General features: G+C 38.0%; 1 protein-coding gene across 2 annotated transcripts in view; it reads left to right on the top strand.

Moving 5' to 3' along the window:
• Window positions 1–20,033, top strand: part of SLC9A8 (solute carrier family 9 member A8) — a 101,236-nt gene extending 81,203 nt beyond the window's left edge. For both annotated transcript variants that reach the window (XM_043989893.1, XM_043989892.1), the window contains 4 exons: window positions 2,743–2,854; window positions 13,998–14,218; window positions 16,442–16,588; window positions 18,735–20,033. In XM_043989893.1, the coding sequence (XP_043845828.1) occupies window positions 2,743–2,854; window positions 13,998–14,218; window positions 16,442–16,588; window positions 18,735–18,842 (588 nt within the window). In that variant the 3' untranslated portion in view covers window positions 18,843–20,033. The remainder of the gene's footprint in view (window positions 1–2,742; window positions 2,855–13,997; window positions 14,219–16,441; window positions 16,589–18,734) is intronic.
• The last annotated feature ends 3,638 nt before the right edge of the window (window positions 20,034–23,671 follow it).

Genomic DNA, 23,671 nt, shown 5'->3' with positions numbered 1-23,671 from the left:
TAAAATGAGGAGATGGCCTTAGAGAGGGGAAAAGGACTATCATTCCTAGACCCTTAATATGTTTGTTAAATTGAATTACTGAATATCCTTGTACTTGAAATAAAAGATTTGTATGGCCTGGGTTTAAACTCAGGCTTTTCCAGTCACTATCACGGTCACTTTGGACAAGTATATTTCCCCTTTCTGAGCCTCCATATCCTGGGCATAAGGAATTTAAACTAGATGATCTCTTAGTTCCTTTTCAATTCTAAGATTATTTGATTCTTATAAGTTCTATGCTTATAATAATATGGTTGAGGACATACCACCTAGAACCCTTAGTAAATCTTCCTTGCTTTTTTATAGGGCTCAGTTGGCATTTTCCCTAGCAAATTGAGCTATGTATTCCTCTTGAAGGTTAGTTTTTGATCAAAACAAAAAGGAGTAAAATTAAGCTAATGAATTGTCCTAAGAACTCACTAAGTGTACTTCAGGATATTTATCCTCTAGCAGGAGGATTGTTTTAGTTAAAACCATTCTCTTCCAGTTCAGTTAGCCACTGTGCATAAGTGGGCAGTGGCAAATTACTAGGCATGATGTGATTTACTTAGTTTTGTAACATTCATTGGACACTTGAAAGGCATTTGCACATTAGACTGTCATTCAACATTTATTAAGTGTGTACTATGTGCCAGACACTGTGCTAAGGACTGGGGATACAAATAAGAAAAAGAAAGACAGTCTCTGCCCTCAAGGAGCTTACCATCTGATGAGGGAAGACTGTATACAAAAGAAAACTGAGAAGGAAGCAGAGGGAGATGTTAGAAGTGCCTTCTTAGAGTCTTGATGTTTTTGGAGTTGGAACTAAGCAGAACAGCTCTTAAGAAATGAAGAGTTGTCTGAGGTACCACCTGACACCTATCAGATTGGCTAAAATGACAAAAAAGGAAAATAATAAATGTTGGAGAAGCTGTGGGAAAATTGGAACACTAATCCATTGTTGGTGGAGCTGTGAACTGATCCAGCCATTCTGGAGAGCAATTTGGAATTATGCCCAAAGGGCGATAAAGCTGTGCATACCCTTTGACCCAACAATACCACTTTTGGGTCTTTTTCCCAAAGAGATCATGGAAGGGGGAAAGGGACCCACATGTACAAAAATATTTATAGCTGCTCTTTATGTGGTGGCAAAGAAGTGGAAGTTGAGGGGGTGCCCATCAATTGGGGAATGGCTGGACAAGTTGTGGTATATGAATACAATGGAATACTATTGTGCTATAAGAAACGATGAGCAGGAGGAGTTCAGAGAAACCTGGAGGGTCTTGCATGGGCTGATGATGAGTGAGATGAGCAGAACTAGAAGAACATTGTACACAGTATCATCAACATTGAGTGTTGATCTACTGTGATGGACCATATTCTTCTCACCAATGCAATGGCACAGAAGAGTTCCAGGGAACTTGTGATGGAAGAGGATCTCCAAATCCAGGAAAAAAAAAAAAAGAACTGCGGAGTATAGATGCTAAATGAACCATACTATTTCTTTTGTTTTTGATGCTGTTGTTTTTTTTCTATTTTGAGGTTTTCCATCATTGCTCTGATTTTTTTCTCTTATAACATGACTAATACAGAAATAGGATTAATGTTATTATGTATATATATATATAACCTATATCAGATTACCTGCTGTCTAGGGGAGGGGGGAGGGAGGGGAGGGAGGGAGAAAAATCTGAAATTGTAAAGCTTGTATAAACAAAGGTTGAGAACTATCTTTACATGCAACGGAAAAAAAATAAAATACTTTATTAATTAAAAAAACAAACAAACAAACAAAAAAGAACCAAAAAAAAAAAAAAAAGAAATGAAGAGTTGTAAATTCTGACCCTTCAATAAAAGTAGGCTTAGGCAGGAGTTTTTTGCTCCACCCTCCAGCCCTCCAATCAGAATGGGGAAGCAAATGAGGTTACTGAGGGGGTGTTGAAGCAGCTGAAGCAATCTCCATGATGATAAGATTTCTGGTGATGAGCTTATTTGGGGGAAAGCCCGAGGTTTGTGGAGTCCAAACCAGAGATCAGCTTATGTATAGCAGGTATAGAGTATCAATTGTCTGGCTTTTAGACCTTCCTTTTGGAGTCTAGACCTATTAGGAAGTAGAAACAATCATTTAATTCTCCCTCAGGGCTCTGCCAATAAGAAAGTTAGTCCTATTAGTGGGTATGCCCTAGAGCAGCTAGACTGGCTCCAAGATTAATCTCTGGATACTTCAGAATGTACTTTTGATCTCCAATTCTGTTGTCATTAATAAAATAAAAATTATTCACTAATGTCCTTGTTTTATGTAAACATCTTCTTGTTTTGTGAGACAATTGGGGTTAAATGACTTGCCCGGAGTCACACAGCTACTAAGTGTTAAGTGGCTGAGGCCATATTTGAACTCAGGTACTCCTGACTCCAAGGTCAGTGCTCTATCCACTGCGCCACCTAGCTGCCACCTAGCTGCCACCTAGCTGCCCCCTATGTAAACATCTTCTAAAACTTAATATTTTCTTTTTCAGAAACATAGGAAAACTATACACCTATGTTTTAGATAATGCTAACTAAGGTGCTGACTAATATTGCATGGTCAGTGCCTACTATTACAGAGAAAAAACTATGTTTATAATGGGTGTGCTCTAGGAGCTACATTAACTGCAAACAAGTTATATCTTGAAGTAGATATCATTTTGAATGGAGGCTTAGATGATTTTCTTGCTTCTTACACAGGTACTTGTGCTGTTTGGCAGAGCTGTGAACATTTTCCCACTGTCCTACCTCCTAAATTTCTTCCGTGATCATAAAATCACCCCCAAAATGATGTTTATCATGTGGTTTAGTGGTAAGTTGAACCTCCTTTAAGGAAAAAAGTTGGAAGAACAGTATTATTTATATATGTCACACAGGATGCTGAGATAATTTTCTTTTAAATAAACTTCTAGCTCTGTGTTTTCTAAGTTGAAGGAACATTCATTCTCTCAAATTAAAATATTTAAATACTAGAACTAAGGTATCATAGGGCATATCATACTAGATTTTAACAACACTAATAACAGCTTACATTTATGTACTGCATTTTTGTTTGCAAAGCACTTTCTTCACAACTCCCCAAAATAGGTATTGTAAGTTTTATTATCCCCATTTTATAGATAGGGGAATTGAGACTCAGAGTGATAGTGACTTGTGGTCATATGGTTTGCACTTTTCACTATACAAAGTTCTTGACAACAAATGAATTTCCTGGGCCATCTGAACATTTTATTTATTGTTTAGTAAAGGCCCCTTAAATAATGACTCTCAATGCTCTGGCTCCCTATAAAGCCACTCTGTGTGCTTTTTTATTTAAATACTATAATTCACAAATATTTCTGTTTAAGTCAGTGTAGGAACACTTTATCCAAAGTTGTTCCTTCTTTGTTGAAGTCTATAAATCTGCTGCAATCTTACATTTCAGAAGACTGTAAGAAAATTTGCAAGGAGATAATATAGACCCCTACATCACATCTGTTGTTAATGTCAATTTGTTTTATAGATGAACCTGCCCCCCCCCCAAAAAAAATGCTTTTTACCAACTGCCACACAGCTAGTGTCAAGTGTCTGAGGCTGGATTTGAACTCAGGTCCTCCTGAATCCAAGGCCAGTGCTTTATCCACTGCACCGCCTAGCTGCCCCTGATCATTTCTTATAATAATTTATTTTGAGAAAGTACATTAAAAATCTGATGTATTTCTTTGAATCTCGAGCTTTGCTCTGGTTATGAGTGCTGGTAGTAGGCACTTCTATAGGAGTGTATTTATTGTATTTTGGGGGGGGGGCAGTGAGGGCTAAGTGACTTGCCTGCGGTCACATAGCTAGTAAGTGTCAAGTGTCTGAGGTCAAATTTGAACTCAGGTCCCCCTGAATCCAGGGCTGGTGCTTTATCCACTGCGCCACCTAGCTGCCCCTGTTTGTTGTATTTTTGAAGTAGTTTGAAAGTGTTAACTAACTCTGCTGATGACCAGAGTTTGCTGTGGACAGAACAGATCAAGTGCTGTGCCTAGAGTCAGGAAGACCTGAGTTCCAGTGTGGCCTCAGACACTAGCTGTGTGACCATGGGCAACTCACTGAACCTCAGTTTGCTTAAGTTTCCTCAACTGCAAAATGGAGCTAATTTTTAAAAAGGGGGGGGCAGCTAGGTGACACAGTGGATAGAGCACCGGCCCTGGGAGTCAGGAGTACCTGAGTTCAAATCCGGCCTCAGACACTTAACACTTACTAGCTGTGTGACCCTGGGCAAGTCACTTAACCCCAATTACCTCACTAACCAAAAAAAAAAAAATGGAGCTAATAATAATACCTGTCTCACATGGTTGTTATGAGGATGAAATGAAATTATAAATAAATATATATATATATAATTTTTTGTTGTTTGCAGGGCAGTGAAGGTTAAGTGACTTGCCCAAGGTCACACAGCTAGTAAGTGTCAAGTGTCTGAGGCCGGATTTGAACTCAGGTCCTTGTGAATCCAGGGCCAGTGCTTTATCCACTGTGCCACCTAACTGCCCCAATATATTTATTTTTAAAAGCACTTAGCACCATGCTTGAAACATAGTAGGCCCAATATAAATGCTTGTTCCTTCTTTTCTCCATCTTGATTAGAACTTAGAAAAACAAAATATTAGAGTCTCTCTCCATACTAACCAGTAAATTTAGTACAGAGAAATAACAACTTACATTTATATATTGCTTTATAGCTGACAAAACACTTTATATAATTTCATATGATCTATGAAAATCCTGTCAGGCATTCAGGGCAGGTATCATTATACCCATTTTACAAATGAGGAAGCTGCTTGTAGTCTAGTTAGGCTAAAATAAAGAGTGTGTGATGGAAAGTGAAATGAACTAAATTTGGAATGGTAAGAATAATTATTTCAAAGGACTGATGGCAAAAGATATCTCTCATCTATTTGGAATGAAACATACATTTCCAGATGGGACTAATGGGCAGTGGCACCTGAGTTTAATTTTTTTAATGTTTATTTATTTTTGGTTACATTTTGAGTTCAAAGCTGTTTTGCTCCCTCCTTCTGAACCCCTCACTAGAGAAAGCCAACATTTGATACAGATAAATATGTGAAAACATTCAATACATACTTCCTTATAACAGTTCTTTTTCTGCAGGTGGATAGCATCTTCCTTCATAGGTCCTTTGTAATTGATTTGAATATTCATATAACTCAGAATAGCTTAACGATTCAGTTAGTCTTCGAACAATATTGCTGTTACTGTATACAACATTCTCTTGGTTCTGCTTAGTTCACTCTTCATTATTTCATGCAAATCTTTCCATGTTTTTCTAAAATCAACCTGCCTGGAGCAGCTATTTGGCACAGTAGATAGAGCACTGATCCTGCAGTCAGGAGGACCTGAATTCAAATATGGCCTTAGGCACCTGACACTAGCTGTATGACCCCAGCCAAGTCACTTAACCCCAATTGCCTCACCCTCCCCACCCCACCCCCCAAAAAAGTGGAAAATAAAATCAACCAGCTCATCCTTTCTTATAGCACAGTAGTAGTCCATCACAATCATATATCACAACTTATTCAGCCATTCTCTGATTGATGGGCATCCCTCAATGTCCAGTTGTTTGCCACCACAAAGAAAGCTGCTATAAATATTTTAGAACATATAGGTTCTTTTCCTTTTTCCCTGATCACTTGGGGACCTAATAGTGGGACAAAAGGTCACTGTTTTATAATTCTTTTGGCAAAATTCTAAATTGTTCTCCAAAATGGCTAGATCAGGGGGCAGCTAGGTGGCACAGTGGATAAAGCACTGGCCCTGGATTCAGGAGTACCTGAGTTCAAATCTGGCCTCAGACACTTGACACATACTAGCTGTGTGACCCTGGGCAAGTCACTTAACCCCATTGCCCCGCCAAAAAAAACCCCAAAAACATTTTTTACAAAATGGCTAGATCAGTTCACAGTTCCACTAACACTGATTTAGTATCCTAATTTTTCCACATGCCCTCCAACATTTGTTATTTTCTCCTATCATTTTAGCCAATCTGATAGATGTGAAATGGTATCTCAAAGTTGTTTTAATTTCCATTTCTCTAATCAGTAAAAATTTAGAACATTTTTTCATATGTCTATATGTAGCTTTTATTTCTTCCTCCAAAAACTGCCTGTACATATCTTTTGACCATTTATCAATTAGGAAGTAGCTCATATTATAATAAATTTGACAAAGTTCTGTATGTATTTGAGATAAAGCCTTTATCTGAAAAACTGTCCATATATATATGAATTTTTCTCTAGTTTTCTGCTTTCCTTCTTATCTTGGCTACACTGGTTTTATTTGTACAAAACCTTTTTAATTTAATGTAATCAAAATTTTCCATTTTATACCTCACAATGCTCTCTATCTTTTGTTTGATCATAAATTCTTCTGTCCATAAATCCAGTAGGTAATGTGTTCCATGTTCTTCTAATTTATTTATATCTCCCTTTATGTCTAGGTTTTGTATCCATTTTGACCTTATCTTGATAAATGGTGTAAGATATTGATCTATACCTAGTTTCTGCCAGACTGTTTTCCAATTTTTTCCAATAATTTTTACCAAATAGTGAATTCTTATCCCAAAAGCTAAATTCTTTAAATTTATCAAGCACAAGGTTACTATAATTATTTACCACTGTGGATTGTATATCTATTTATTCCACTGATCCACTATTCTATTTCGTAGCCAGTACCTGGTAGTTTTTTGTTTTGTTTTGTTTTGGTTTTGGTTATTTTGGGTTTTTTTGGCAGGGCAATGAGGGTTAAGTGACTTGCCCAGGGTCAAACAGCTAGTAAGTATCAAGTGTCTGAGGCCGGATTTGAACTCAGGTACTCCTAAATCCAGGGCCGGTTCTTTATCCACTGCACCACCTAGCTGCCCCCTATACCTGGTAGTTTTTATAATTATTGTCTTATAATACAGTTTAAGATCTGACACTGCTAGACCTCCTTTCTTTACATATTTTTCCATTAGTTCCTTTGATATTCTTGATCTTTTGTTCTTCCAAATGAATTTTGTTGTTTTTTCTAGCTCAATAAAATAATTTTTTGGTAATTTAATTGGAATGGCACTGAATAAGTAGATTCATTTAGGTGGAATTGTCATTTTTATTATATTGGCTTAACTCACCCTCAAACAATTAATATTTCTATAATTACTTAAATCCAACCTTATTTGTATAAAAAGTATTTTAGAATTATGTTCATATAGCTCCTGGGTTTGTCTTGGCAAGTATACTTCCAGGTATTTTATATTATCTGTGGTTATTTTAAATGAAATATCTCTTCTTTCAGGGCTTTGTTGATGATATACAGAAATGCTGATGATTTACGTGGGTTTATTTTATATCCTGCTACTTTGCTAAAATTCTTAATTGTTTCAATTAGCTTTTTAATTGAATCTCTAGGATTTTCCAAGTAATACCATCATATCATCTGCAAAAAGAAAGAATTGTTACCTCATTGTCCATTTTGATGCTGTTCATTTCTTTTTCTTTTCTTATTGCTCTTGCTAGCAATTTTAATGCAATATTGAATAATATTGATGATAATGGCCATCCTTGTTTCACTCTTGATCTTACTGGGAAGGCTCCTGGTTTTTATCTCCATTATAGATAATGCTTGCTGATAGTTTTAGGTAGATATTTCTTATCATTTTAAGGAAAAATTCATGTATTACTTATGCTTTCAAGTGTTTTTAATAGGAATGAGTGTTGTATTTTGTCAAAAGCCTTTTCTGCTTCTATTGTTATAATTTTTTTTGTTACTTTTGTTGATATATAATCACTTATATTAGTAGTTTTCCTTATATTGAACCAGCCCAGCATTCCTGGTATGAATCCCACTTGGTCACAATGTATAATCCTTGTGATATATTGCTGTAGGCCTTTAGGTGGTGTTTTGTTGAGAATTTTTGCATCAATATTCATTAGTGAAATTGGTCTATAATTTTCTTTCTCTGTTTTTGCTCTTCCTGGTTTAGGGATCAATACCATATTTGTTTCATTAAAGGAGTTTGGTAGGATTCCTTTGCCTATTATTCCAAATAATTTATTTAACATTGGAATTAATTTATCTTTAAATGTTTGGTAGAATTCACTTATAAATCCATCTGGTCCTGATGTTTTTTTCTTAGGAAAATCATTAATGGCCTGTTCAATTTCTTTTTCTTTTCTTTTTTTCTTTCCTTCTTTCCTTCTTTCCTTCCTTCCCTCCCTCCTTTCTTTCTTTCTTTTGCAGGGCAATGACAGTTAAGTAACTTGCCCAGGGTCAAACAGCTAGTAAGTGTCAAGTGTCTGAGGCTGGATTTGAACTCAGGTCCTCCTTAATCCAGGGCTGGTGCTTTATCCACTGTGCCACCTAGCTTCCCCCAATTTCTTTTTCTAAAAATAGGCTTATTTAGATATCTATTTCTTCTTCTGTTATTTTCAGTAGTTTATTTTTTGTAAGCATTCCCCCACTTCACTTAAATTGCTAAATTTATTGACTTGTAATTGGGCAAAATAACTTTTAATAATTGCTTTAATTTTATCTTCATTAGTGGGATATTCACCCTTTTCATTTTTTTTACACCCTTTTCATTTTTGATACTAGTTATTTGATTTCCTTCTCTCTTTTTAAAAATCATATTAGGGGGCAGCTAGGTGGTGCAGTGGATAAAGCATCGGCCCTGGATTCAGGAAGACCTGAGTTCAAAGCTGGCCTCAGACACTTGACACTAGCTGTGTGACCATGGGCAAGTCACTTAACCCTCATTGCCCCACAAAAAAAACCAAAAACCAAAACAAAACAAAAACCTCTTTTTTTTTTTCATAAAACCAACTTCTAACTTTATTTACTAATTCAGTGGTTTTCTTATTCAATTTTTTTTTTTTTTTTTTTTTTTTTAGTGAGGCAATTGGGGTTAAGTGACTTGCCCAGGGTCACACAGCTAGTAAGTGTTAAGTGTCTGAGACCGGATTTGAACTCAGGTACTCCTGACTCCAGGGCCGGTGCTTTATCCACTGCGCCACCTAGCTGCCCCCTTATTCAATTTTATTGAGCTTCATTGCTCTTTGGGACTCATTATTCCATTCTCTCCTGTGTTGTCTAGTGGGTGGGGAATAGTCTTGCATTATTCTAACATCCTTTCCTATTAAATGTAACTACTATGTGTCTTGGAGTTTGCCAGCTTTGGTTTTTTTCCAGGAGGCAATATGTGAATTTTTTCCATTGGAATTTCTTTTTCAGTGTTCAGATCTTCTGGGCACTTCTCTTCTATTATTTCCTTCATTATGGTGATGTGTTGGGTTTAAAAAAAAAATCCTATTGTGTTCTTCTGGGAGACCTATGATCCTTAGGTTGTCTCTATGTATTCTGTCTTTGAGATCAGTATATTTTACTTGTATGTATAGTGAGCATATTTTCTTTTAATATTTTTGGCTTTGCTTTTGCTTCTCTTCTAGATTGTCTTTCACTTCTGTGTATTCACATTCTCAATCTATTTTTCTCTCTTGTTTCTTTGATGAGATTTGCCTTTGCAGATTCAAGTTTTTCTCCCCATTATTTTTGCTGTGTATGACACAGCTCTTTTAATTCTCTTTGAAACCACTCAGGAATAGCATATTGTGGTTCCATGTTTTCCTCAACTTCCACAGGGTCCTCTGTCTCCTCAAGTAATGGATCATTGTCCTTTATTTTACATTATTTATTCATAGATGCCTAAACTAGATCTGAAGGCCATGTTTCCTTCTGTTGTTATTGTCTTTCCTGTTGATTTATCTGTTTATGTTCAAGGTCTTTGAGTTTTCTTCCTAAAATCTCTGGTAAGTTCAGCCTTTTTTCCCTCCTTATTGATGGTGATTTCTTTGGGGTCTGGATCTCAAAGTATTTCAGCTTTCTCTGACACCAGGAGACTCATGGTTCACCAGCCTAACTTTCTGTTGCAAGTAATTTCTGGTTGGTTAGAACTAGCCCCAGCTGGTGTTGTGCTCTTCCCCTCAGGCTTAATGCAGTGTTGCAAAGCCCTCCACAAGATGTCCTCTCCTGCTGATTTGTCCCACTCCCTCTGTTTCTCAGTTCTCTGCCCTAGCACTGTCAGTTCAGAGCTTTGCTGCCCTGCTGTTTCTAGATTGCAGCTCTGTGCAGATTTTACTCTTGAAGGGCAGTGGCCAGGTTGACTGTTGAGGTCTGAGCCAACCTCCATAGCCTGGAGTGGGAGTCCTGATGGCACTGGAAAGAAGGGGGACTAGGGTGTAGGGGTGGGCTTTGATGTAAGCTTGTGTTATGACCTTGTGTCTGCTAGTGTAGCCTCACTGCTGATAGTGTGGGAGGTAGGGGTGGGCTGCTGAATGAAGTTAGGGTCAGTGAGAATCAGTTCTTGAATTTTGAGGTTTGTTTTTGGTTTTGCTTTTTATCTTAGTTTGTATTCTGGGTATCCTAGACCACAGAGACAACAGAAGTTCTTTTATGTTTGGTGCATAATTTCTATTTTGGAGACATTTGAGATGTCATGAGGGTTGGAGAAAATGTCTACTCTGTTCATGTGACCTGGAACAAGCTCCTTTTTAAAAATTATCAATTATCATCAAACCATCCACCCTGATCAGTGGGGTTGTATCCCTTCTTTCCCCAATTTAGCGTTTAAAACCTCTTTTTGTTGTCCTTGTTTTTCTAAAAGTGAGCTATCCATGCCTTCTTTCCATTTCCTAAGTGAAACCTATCACGAGTCCTCTGGTTTTAGTGATTTTTTTTCTTCATAAATTATCTTATGTATTTACAAATGTTCATATGTTATATTCTGTGCTATAAGAAATGACAAGCAGGATGATTTCAGAAAGGCCTGGAAAGACTTGTATGAACTGATATATAGTGAAGTGAGCAGAACCAAGAGAACATCATGCACAGAGACAGCAATATTGTTTGATGAAGAACTGTGAATGACTTGACTATTCTCAGCAATACAATGATCCAAGACAATCCCAAAGGACTAACGATGAAACATACTATCCTCCTCCAAAGAAAGAACTGATATTGATGGAACACAGGCTGAAGCATGCTATTTTTCACTTTCATTTTTTTTCTTTTATTCAAGTTTTCTTGTACAAATGACTAATATGGTAATGTTTTACATAATTGTACATGTATAACCCTTATCTGATTGCTTACCGCCTCCTGGGTAAAGGGATAAAAATTGGAACCCAAAACTAAATAAAAATTCTCAGTGCCTAGTACATATGTGCTTAGTAAATGTTTATAGAATTTGTAAAATTGAATTAAGAACACTTTCTTTGTCATAGTTTCCCCATAATAATGTAACAGAAGAGGGATACAGTAGCCTCCTGATTAATTTTCCTGCCACTAGTCTTTTACCTCTTTAATCTATCTTCCATACAGCTGCCAAATGATATTCTTAAAACATAGATCTGACCATGTTACCCCAGAACTTAAAAATCTTCATTGGCTCCCTGTTGCTTCTTGGATAAATTAAAACCCTTCAGCCTGGTATTTAAAGACTTCCACATAAGTGCTGAAATGTATAGTCAGGAAACCTGGGTACAGATGTTGCCTCTGATAATTACTAGTTTTATAACCACGAGGAAGTCACTTAATGTCTTTGATCCTCAGTTTCCTTATCTATAAATTGGGGATAACAACTAATGAGATAATCCATGTAAAGTACTATGTAAATCAGCCATTACTATTTCTGAGCAAGAGAATGTGGCTATCTTAATGTTCCATAGCACTACTACTTGTAGAAATATCACTTCTGAAGTGCTGTAAGATTCAGAAGGATTGTATATAATGCCTTTTGGACATTCTTTGTTTCTAAAACAAAGTATTAGGTATTTTTGAACATGACCAATGTAGAAATTTGTTTTATTTAACTGTGTGTATTTTTAGAAGGGCATTGCTTTTCTTCTTGTAATTATATATAGATGTAGATATAAAGATATAGATAGTTGAGGATAATAGATGTCAGAGAGAGAAAATAAATGTTTGTTAATTTTTTTTTTAATTTTTAGTGAGGCACTTGGGGTTAAGTGACTTGCCCAGGGTCACACAGCTAGTATGTGTCAAGTGTCTGAGGCCGGATTTGAACTCAGGACCTCCTGAATCCAAGTCCGGTGCTTTAACCACTGTGCCACCAAGCTGCCCCGTTTGTTAATTTTTTAAAAATAATTTTTAAGGGGGCAGCTAGGTGGCGCAGTGGATAGAGCACTGGCCCTGGATTCAGGAGGTCCTGAGTTCAGATACAGCCTCAGACACTTGACACTTACTAGCTGTGTGACCCTGGGCAAGTCACTTAACCCCCATTGCCCTGAAAAAAAAAACACACAAAAAAAATAATAATAATTTTTTTTTTTTTTTTGCGGGGCAATGAGGGTTAAGTGACTTGCCCAGGATCACACAGCTAGTAAGTGTCAAGTGTCTGAGGCTGTATCTGAACTCAGGTCCTCCTGAATCCAGGGCCAGTGCTCTATCCACTGTACCACCTAGCTGCTCCAATAATAATTTTTAAAAGGTTTTAGAGTATTAGGTTAACTAGGAAGTCTATGATATAGAAAGAATACTAGTCAAGAATGAGAAGACCTGAGTTCTAGTCTAAGCCCTACCACTATTTCCTTAAAGAGTCATAGCCTTTCTCTGTGCCTCTATTTCCTCATCTGTAAAATAAATAATTATCTCCCTTCTAACTTATTCTATGTATTCTAAGGTCTCTTTTGGATCTGACATTCTTTGAGATCCCTTATTTCTCATATACTTTTTTGGTGTGTTCTAAGGTTCCTTCTAGCTCTAAAAATTTATGGTTATACTTTAACACCAATTCAATGTCTACTAATGGTAGAACAATTTCATCAACTGAAATTTTATCTGTGGGGGCAGCTAAGTGGTGCAATGGATAAAGCACTGGCCCTGGATTCAGGAGGACTTGAGTTCAAATCTGACCTCAGACACTTGACACTTACTAGCTGTGTGGCCATGGGCAAGTCACTTAACCCTCATTGCCCTGCCAAAAAAAAAAAAAGAAAGAGAGAAATCTTATCTGTCCTTCAAGGCTACCTCAATTGTCACCACTAGAAAACCTTTCCTCCCTAGAGGCATTGGATGGAGTTCTAAGCCAGAAATCAGGAAGACCTGAGTTCAAATCTGGCTTCAGAGACTTATTAGTTGTATGACTTTGGACAAGTCATTTAACCTCTGCCTCAGTTTCCTCATTTTCCTTAACTGTAAAATGAGGATGATAAGAGTACTTACTTCACATCATAGTTTTAAATATCAAATAAAATAATGTTTGTAAAGTGCTTATTAGCACAATGCCTGACATGTATTAGGCACCATATTGCTGTTTAATCCATCCATCTCTCTCTCTTTCTCTCTTTTTCTCTCTCTTTCTCTGATAGTCCTTCATCTGAGTAGCCATTATTAAAATGATAGGGGCAGCTAGGTGGCGCGGTGGATAGAGCACTGGCCCTGGATTCAGGAGGACCTGGGTTCAAATCCAGCCTCAGACACTTAACACTTACTAGCTGTTTGGCCCTGGGCAAGTCACTTAACCTCAACTGCCTCACCCAATAAATAAATAAATAAATGAATGAACAAATAAATAAATAAATAAAAATAAAATAAAATAAAATGATAGTATCTTGTAGCTGGAAGATACCTTAAAATAGAGATGTCAGAGCTGGGAGGATCAGCTCTTTAGAGATTATCTAATTTCATCCTGGCCTTTTAAAGATAAATAAGACAAGTTACAATCAGAGTGAAGTGAGGTGCCTCAGGTCTCACATTGAGTTGGTGGCAGATCAAAGACTTGAACCCAGGCCTCCTGCCTTTGCAGCCTAGTACTTCCACCATGATACCATAATGCTACTCTTTAGTTCTGAAGCTATCTAGGATAGTCTTTGTTTTTCTTCCCTCACCCCCTCATTTCTATTTTAATCGTTTGTGGACAGGTTTACGCGGAGCAATTCCATATGCCCTGAGTCTTCATTTGGACCTGGAACCCATAGAGAAACGGCAGCTCATTGGGACAACTACCATAATCATTGTGCTCTTCACCATACTGCTGCTTGGAGGAGGGACAATGCCCCTCATTAGATTGATTGACATTGAAGATTCAAAAGCCCGAAAAAGAAATAAGAAGGATATCAACCTCAGTAAAACGGAAAAAATGGTTTGTATTGAGAGTGTAAATGGAATCACTGAGGAATATTGTTTCATTGTACAATAGTACTCGCACTTGCGATTTCTGCTATTCCAGTCCAGCTTTATATCATAACTTAGATTCATACATTGATTTATAACTGACAAAGCATTTTTTTTTAGCTTTTAGAAATGACTGTTCAGTAAGGTAGAATAGTCAGAACAACTGCTACAACTATTTTCCCAAAAATCTGGGACATACTCTCCCACAAATACATCAAGATTGACAAAGCACTTTACATCAATGATTTCATTTGATTCTCACCAAACCCTGTGAGGTAGCCAGGGTAGGGATCATTATCCCCAGGTTACAGATGAAGAAACTGAGACTCAAAGTGAAATAAATTTACCCAGGATACCAGAACTAAAAAGTGGTAAAAGCACTTGGGCCCAGATATTTTAATTCCAGGATTTTTTTGACTACATAATGCTGCCTTTCTGCATGATGTACTTTTTTGTTTGTTTGTTTGTTTTTTATGATGTACTTTTAATTAAGAAATATGAAGAAGAGAGTGTCCATCCCCTTTCATAACATTGTCAGCCCTCATAATGATGTGAATTATGGTTATTGTTCGTAGATTTATTCTGGCCTTGTAGCTTGGGATGGGACAGTTGGATTATATCTGCTTCAAGGTTGGGGGTTTAAGTTACATTTTTGTTTTGCCATCTTTAGTTACATACGTTTCCTTTATGTTGATATCAGACCTCTATACAATCAGTGTTGTCAGTAGCAGTGGCTGTACCTCTTCTGCAGTAGTCATATACAATTGTCCTTAAATAATAATAATAATAATAGCTAACATAAGTTGGCAGCTAGGAAGACAGCTAGGTGGTGCAGTGGAAAGAGCGTTGGGCTTCAAGTAAAGAAGACCTGAGTTCAAATCCAGCCTCAGACACTTAACACTAGCTGTGTGACCCTGGGCAAGTCACTTAACCCCAATTGCCTCACCAAAAAAGGGGGGGGGGGAGAAAGCAAGCAGGGGGCAGCTAGGTGGCACAGTGGATAAAGCACTGGCCCTGGATTCAGGAGGACTTGAGTTCAAATCCAGCCTCAGACAATTGACACTTATAAGCTGTGTGACCCTGGGCAAGTCACTTAACCCTCGTTGCCCCGCCCAAAGAAAAAGAAAGCAATACAATATCCATTATCCACGTGAAATCACGCAAAACATACTTCCATATTAGCTATGTTGCAAAAATAAAAAAAAAACCCAAGCAAAATAAAGAAAGCAAAAAAAAATATGCTTCAATCTGCATTCAGAGTTAATCAGTTCTCTTATAGCTATAGAGGTGTATAGGATTTTCTTATCATGAGTCCTTTGGAATTGTTTTGGATTATTGTATTGATCAGAGTAGCTAAGGCTTTCACAATTGATCATTGTTACAATGTTGCTGTTACTGTGTACAATAATTTCCTGGTTCTACTCACTTCCCTTTCCATCCATTCATATAAGTCTTCCAGCATTTTTCTGGAACCACTCCCTTCTTCATTTCTTCTAATACAATGGTATTCCATCACAATCATACTCTACAACTTGTTCCACCATTCCTTAACTGATGAATATCCCCTCAATTTTCCGTTCTTTGCCACCACAAAAAGAGCTTGGCCATTTACTGTAAATATAAAGCAGGGATTCTTAACCTTGTTTGTGGCATGGACCCCTTTGATACCCTGGTTGAGGCTTACAGACCCCTTTTTTTTAGAATATTTTGTTTCCTACATTCATAATTAGAAGTTAGTAAAAATAAAGATGTACTTTTTTTCTCCATCCAACTAAATAGACTCCCTGTAATCCCTCAACAGACCATTTGGGGGTGCATGGACTCCAGGTTCGGAATCCCTGCTATAAGAGTTTTTCACTTTGACAATGGTTTGGATTTCTCTCTTCCTTACATGGGTAATGAATGAGTAGTATTTTATTAATCTCTGTCTAGCTCCTATTGAGCATTTTGAGTGGTTTTAGCAAGACTTATTCTGCAAACATCTTCACCCAGAACATAGTTATGGATCCTAGCAGGATACAGACTATTATTTGCATTGTATACCTGCTCCTGAAATAGCTGGGGTCATTGCTCCATTGGATGATTAACATAGAAATAGTGTGTGTACTCCAGACTGATGGAGACAGGAAGACCTGTTGTTTTTCAGGTTTCCAGGGAAGTTGTGGTAACAATCTTGCTGCCTTTTTTCTAGGGTAACACCATTGAATCTGAACATCTTTCAGAGCTCACAGAAGAAGAGTATGAAGCCCACTACATCAAGCGCCAGGATCTCAAGGGTTTTATGTGGTTTGATGCAAAATATCTGAATCCTTTTCTCACCCGGAGGTTGACCCAAGAGGTAGGTTCCACTGCTCTTGCATTTATGAGAGTGACTTAATCACATGTGCTGTGCCAGCATTCCCCTTAGCATGAGGTTATCCCACATGAACTGTCTCAGCACTGAGATGCAATTGGAGACTATTCAAGTAGACTGTTTGTTTATATTCGAACTGCATAAAACAGGCAACTTTCATTTTGTTTTTTCTCTTAATGAGCTTGCAGGATTGAAAGCTATAGTGTAAAATGCTTGTTGAATTCAGCATCTGCTGTTTTTCTCAAACTTCTATATTTACTAGGCTAATAATAGACAATCTCACTTGTTAACTTAGTTTGATTTTAGTTGGTGAAAGGTGTTTAGTTAGTGGATTGATTATTAAATCTGAGCTCTGGGGATGTATATAAATATAACAGTTGTGCAGGAGTCTGACAATGGATTGACTCAGAGCTTTCAACCCTTAGTTCCATAAAGGAACTAGGACAAAGTCTAGTAAAATTCTTCCTGCTTTCAGGCAAGCTTCAGACTGGTTTGTTGTGAATTTTGGCCTAACTTTCAAATACAGAGTTGATAATATTTCAGTATGGTACAAGCATACCATGCCTGACATTACTCCAACTAATCTTATTTTATAGTGTCTTTAAGGCATCTTACCCAAACCAAAGGTTCCTCATGTGTTGTAGTGATGTTAGGTCAAAAATTGGATAGTTGGTAATGATCAAAGTTACCATTTGAGTCTTGACACAGTAACATTTACCTTGATTCAGTGTGAACCTCTCCACATGAGCCAGTTTTAGACATTCTTACTACCTTACAGTCACCATACTGCTTTGCTGTATGTGTATAAAAACATACCTATACTTGTTTGCTTATTTTTAATAAGGCCTTGGGAAACCCAACATTCTTTGGAGGTTGAAGAGGAATAAGAGAGGGAACAGCTGGGGCAGCTAGATGGCGCAGTGGATAGAGCACTGGCCCTGGAGTCAGGAGTACCTGAGTTCAAATCCGGCCTCAGACACTTAACACTTACTAGCTGTGTGACCCTGGGCAAGTCACTTAACCCCAATTGCCTCACTAAAAAAAAAAAAGAGAGAGAGAGGGAACAGTTGCTGATAAGGAAGAGAGGGAGTGAGCTATGGAACAAGGGAGGATGGCATGTTATTGGTGAAAGTTGAAGGAGAAACCTCACAGAGTAGAAAGGAAATTGGCTCTGAAGTCAGAGGATATGGGTTTAAATCCCAACTTTGCTTCTTCTTATCTGTGTAGCCTTGGGCAGATGGTTTCATGCCTCTGGGGGCTGTTTCTTTATATAACATGAGGAAATAGGATGAGATGAACTCCAAGGTCTCAGCTCTAAAAACTTATGAAAATGTCATAGTTGTCACCCCTTTGTAAAATGCAATGTGAAAACCAACAGTGGCCATCCAGAATGATCTGTGGTCACATCATAACTGCACAAATTGTAGACAACATCCTCTCATTAATGAAATGTTTATATGTGAAGAGAAATGGTTCATAGTGGTAATTAGGTAGATTATCTTTAATGGTAAATATCTCCTTGTTGCAAAAGACTTTCTTTAGGATTTAAAAGCCTTGAAGTGTAAAAATAAAAATAACTGAAATGAGAAAAAAAACAACCGAAAAAACAAAACAAAACAAAAAATATACCTACGGGGCAGTTAGGTGGCACAGTGGATAAAGTACCCACCTTGGATTCAGGAGTACCCAAGTTCAAATCTGGCCTCAGACACTTGACACTTACTAGCTATGTGACCCTCGGCAAGTCACTTAACCCCCATTGCCCTACCAAAAAAAAAAACCCAAACAACATACTTATATAAGGCAGTTTCCCCTAACATTGTGTTTTCACAGAACCAGTTAATCAATCAGTAAACATTTATTAAGCACCTACTGTGTACCAGGCACTGTGCTAAGCTGACATTAGGTGGGATGTGTGTAAAAATTTTCCTGTTGTTTACCTTGAATTCTATAGGTCCTATTTTAATTTTGAACAGCACCATGTCATTTTCTCCTATCACAAACATGGGGATATATACAGCCATTTACAGTCATTATTTGCAAGCACTGAAAAATGTTTTATTTGCTGCGTTTGTTTTGATCCGTGACTGCATACCTGCTATGATAGCAGTTCTGTTGTTTTCCACCTCAGGACTTGCATCATGGCCGAATTCAGATGAAAACACTTACCAACAAATGGTATGAAGAAGTTCGACAAGGACCATCTGGCTCAGAGGATGATGAGCAGGAGCTGCTCTGATATACAGGAGGGCTCTAGGACAATCACCAATGAGATCACCACCATTAAGAGTTTTAGTTATGTACAAGGTCTGATGCTAAATGCTGTAAGAAACCTTGAAGCTTATGCCTCCCCGGAGGCAGCCCTGTATGTAAGTATGCTGCACATACAGATACTGTTAAGTATGACCTCCTCCAGAGGTCATAGTCTAGTTTTGTTTATAATTGCTGTGGCATTTAAGAACAGCTAAGTGGCTTTAAAACAGTGAATGATGGATTTTAACCTAGAATTTCCCAGACCTCCAAGCCAAGATGGTTGCTTTGAAATGTGTTCTTCCCTCCTATTTTCCTTTTTAGGTGTCTGCTATAAATGTCTTGCATCAATACTTACTTGTTTGACAACTCTACAAGATAGAGTGAGTAGTACATTCTCTGTAGAATTTTTCATTATCAGTTCCCAGATGGGAGCTGTCATAGGTCAAGCTGTGAATTGTGTGGCTTTTTGGAAAGAAGAATTTGTCATTTCTGACCCTCCACATTAGTAGTGACAAGAAAACAGTGGTAGGACTAGGTAATAGTGTGTGGGGGTCTCAGCCTTTCCTAGGCAAGTGTTTTCATTGTGCCCTCACAAGCAGGCCTGCTGAGTTGGCAGGCACAGTCTTAACACAAGAAAACATCTGCATGTGTAGGCCTGGAAGCCAGCTATGTCTTAGTCAACCTCCCCCTCAACAACCACCAACACCACCAATCCATAATCACAAAATACTAAGGTATTCCACTCCACAGAAAGAGCGGTTTTATTGGAAAAGACCTTTGATGCCTCCTATGTTTTTCAGCATTCCAAAGAAATGAAAATTGATGATGTCCTTTTTGTTTAACATATTGACCCCATGTGCAGAATCTTAGGGTAATAGGCAGCTGGTTTCCCCAGGAAATACTATGAATGTTTGCATTTGAACCCCTAGCCAAATGCAAGTCCCATTTCTTCAAAGGTGACAGGAGGTGTGCCTCTCCTGAATGTTACACTGCTTACAGTTAAGTCATAGGTGAAATTCTAGTTCTTGCCTCTGGAGAGTGCCAAATGTATAGACTTATTTTGGTTGACCAGCATCTATGTTTTGATGTATGTTCACTTTTTTTTTTTTTTAGTGAGGCAATTGGGGTTAAGTGACTTGCCCAGGGTCACACAGCTGGTAAGTGTCTGAGGCTGGATTTGAACTCAGGTCCTCCTGACTCCAGGGCCGGTGCAGTGGATAAAGTATCAGTCCTGGATTCAGAAGAACCTGAGTTCAAATCCAGCCTCAGACACTTGACACTTACTAGCTGTGTGACCCTGGGCAAGTCACTTAACCCTCACTGCCCCATCAAAAAGCAGAAAGAAACTTCCAGTCACCATATCTGATTTTCTGACACAGGAAATGGGCCAGAGGGCAGGCTTCTTAGTCACTTTGTCTGGTGTAGCTTCTGGCCACAGTGTTGTTGGACTCAGCACTTCTGTACCACATTTCTCTCAATTCCTTCCTGTTCCATCCTATCCAGACTTGCCCCTCATGTTCCTTAGCTCACCAAAGCACTCTTATCTGCCTTTCCACCACCTGGCTTAGCAAAACAACTCTGGAGCCCCTTTGCTGTCACATCATTCTTGTTGCTATTCCCACCCACCTCACCCAGCTAGCACAGGTGTCTTCAGAAGCATCTTTCTTACCGTAACCATTTGTATTATCTTTATCATCTGGTGAATTAAAGTCACAACAAGAATTATAAGGATTTTCCCCTAGAAAAGCTCATTTAAACAGTACAAATCTTTACCTAAATCCCAGGGTTACTGCTATGATAAACTTGAGATCCCCTTAAGAAAAAGGACCTGAAAGTCTTTTCTAGGCTGAGACAATTCTGTTCCCTTTTCTCCCTGCCACCTGTGTGGACAATCGTGACTTGAACAAACATCTGTCCACATTTACAGGTTCTAGACATTACCTTATCTCTTCCAGTCCCCCGCCCCAAGAGAGATGTGCCCCAATTCTTACAAAAAGTTGTTCTGTTTAAAGTGACAAAGCATTTAAAATATCTTTGAACTATGTCAGATGGTGAGAAGCTGCATGGCAGAGTAGCTAAAGAACCGGTCTCGGAGTTTAGGGAGACTTGGATTCAAGTCCTTCCTCTGATACATAGTAGCTGTGTGATCAGGGCTAAGTGATGTAACCACTTGGTGTCTACTTAGTGTCCCAGGCAGCTAATTCCCTAAGATTATAAATTGCAGATGAGTTGCCAATCTGCATTGTTGGAGGAGTTTCCACACGGGAAGTTTCTTTCACTGATGAAATCTCAGGCACGGGCCCATTCTCACCAAATAAAATAAAATATTAAACAAGGTTTCTGACTGACACCACAGTAGTCTGAATTTCAGGGGCAGGGACCAGTTAATCTCCTTTTCCATTACCCTCTGAACTTTGGGGTGGGGGAGAAATTCATAAAGCTCCCTAGAGACTAACCTGGCACTGGCCTCGCTTTTTACAAGCCTTACTTTGTCACTAAAATCTTATTTAGTTGGCTTGAGTATAATTTAATTTTATTTAGCTTTTTAGGAAAAAAGACATCACAAGTGGGCTGATTTGTTCACATTGATGTCCTTTACTCACACAGGGTAGTATGCAAAATGGAGGGCAGGCACTCATCCTATTGGCTGATTAAGAAGAGTTAAATCAGGCAGCTAGGTGGCGCAGTGGATAGAGCACCACCCCAGGAATCAGGAGTACCTGAGTTCAAATCCAGCCTCAGACACTTAACACTTACTAGCTGTGTGACTCTGGGCAAGTGACTTAACCCCAATTGCCTCACTAAAAAAATTTAAAAAAAGAAGAAGAGTTAAATCTTGGTATTGAGCACTCTATTAGGAGGGAATAACAATGACCACCAAATAGTACTGGGCAAAGTTTGACCTGGTATTTGACACTGTGGAGTTTACAATCTAACCAGGAAATTATATATGTTTCTCTTTTTGTAACCAAAAAGTGAAATTATACTTTTTGGAACATATCCTCACTCCTCCGTTATTTGTTTTGAGCAGGTAGAGGATTGACTTTCCTACATAAAACTACCCCAAGTATTCCAGAATCATGCTTCCATTTTTACATGAGTGGTAAAATATCTGAGGCATGGGGGAGGTGAGAGGTTTACACAAATAAAGAAGACTGTCATGTAGAAGACCGAAATCCCATCATACTGGCATTTTCCTGCTGTTTAACAATGAGATGAATCGGTACTTTGCATGTTGTCTTTTGCAGTTAATATTGCCTTAATTACTGTAAAATATGAATCCATGAGAGGGTATATGTGATGTTCTCAGAATAATGTTTGGGCATCTTGAATGATAAACTCTAACAATAATGCTGTTTGACATTAATATGTTTAGAAGCTGGTAAAGTGCTTTACATACACTATCTTACTTGAATGTCACCACATCCCTTAAAGGTTCTAGTGTTTCTCTACAGGTGAGAAAGCTAAAGCTCAGAGAGGTTATGTATATGACTTGCCCATGGTCACACAGCTCACAAGTGACAGAGGTGGAGTTCAAACCCAGGACTTCCAAGTCTAGCCAGCCACCCACCGTGCCGGATGCCTCTATATAACTATGGTCCACAATAGAAAGGTCCTGACAGTCAGAGATACTATGTCCTAAAGCACTTTACCTCCACTTCCAGCCATCAAGTGGGGTACATCCATCAAAACTTCCTAGGCTCTGATTTGTTATTTACATTTTCTCCCAGAATTTGCCTGAGCCCTGAATTTAGCTGACTTTGAAAGCTTACCAGCATTATTTATGGATAATACAAACATTTTAAAACAAAGATTTGTTTGCTCCAGTGATTATGATCAGGATTACAAACAGACCAGGACATAGCAATGTCTCCGTTCTAATCCTGCCTCAATCTTGATTCCTTAACCAAGCCATTCTCTGCCTTTCATTTCTTGTTTGTGAAATGGAAATTCATGTACATAAAGCCCCATAGAGAGGCTATAAGAGCCTTTTATTTGTTTGTTTATGAAGAAGCAGGCTTTCTTAAAAGCTTATATCTGTATGTAACACCAGTGGAGCTTTCCTGCCCTCTGCTGGGAGAATATAGATTTAGCTCAACTATGAACAGCATTTGCGTGGAGTTTAAGCAATGTTTGATAGCACCTACTTAGTTATTTGAAGCAAATGAATTTTCTTACATATATAAAAGGAAACAGTGACAAATTTGGGTGGATTTAAAAAAAAAATGATATTTTTACCAAACCAAAAATATGCAGAAAGCATGCATTGGAGATGTTAAAATAAGAATTTGAACTTATTTTCTCATTGATTTATTTATACATGGTGTACTGCTAGTAGGATAGCCATAAAACAGAAGATCGAACATTTTTTTAAGGGAATGAGAGAGGTTAAAAACTGGAAAGCCTTTTTTCATTGAAATTTTAGAACTAGAAACAAACTTCAAGATCATCCTTCTTACCACTTCATTTTACAGAGGAGGAATTAAGGCCTATAAAAGGGGAATAATTTAATAGGCAAGTAATGTTAGCCACTTAAGTAGAAAAGTGTCACTTACAAATAATGCTATCTGAGTGTGATTCCAGACCAGATCACCATTACCCAGCCCTTAATATAGAAAGCTTCTAACTGGATTTTATTTTATTTTTTTTAACCACTGATTGATGTCAGTTTCTTGCATCTAGTGGCCTATACCTTTGAGTTGAGTGACATCACTCAGAAATGGGAAAAGGCACAAATGTAACAACTTGTATAAAGCATGAAGAGGAACTGGAAGGAAAAACATCCTCTTCCTTGAATTGATGATGTGATGGTGA

The sequence above is a fragment of the Dromiciops gliroides genome, chromosome 2, assembly GCF_019393635.1.
Source record: "Dromiciops gliroides isolate mDroGli1 chromosome 2, mDroGli1.pri, whole genome shotgun sequence".
NCBI classification, from domain to species: Eukaryota; Metazoa; Chordata; class Mammalia; order Microbiotheria; family Microbiotheriidae; genus Dromiciops; species Dromiciops gliroides.
This window is presented reverse-complemented; position numbering and strand designations above follow the sequence as displayed.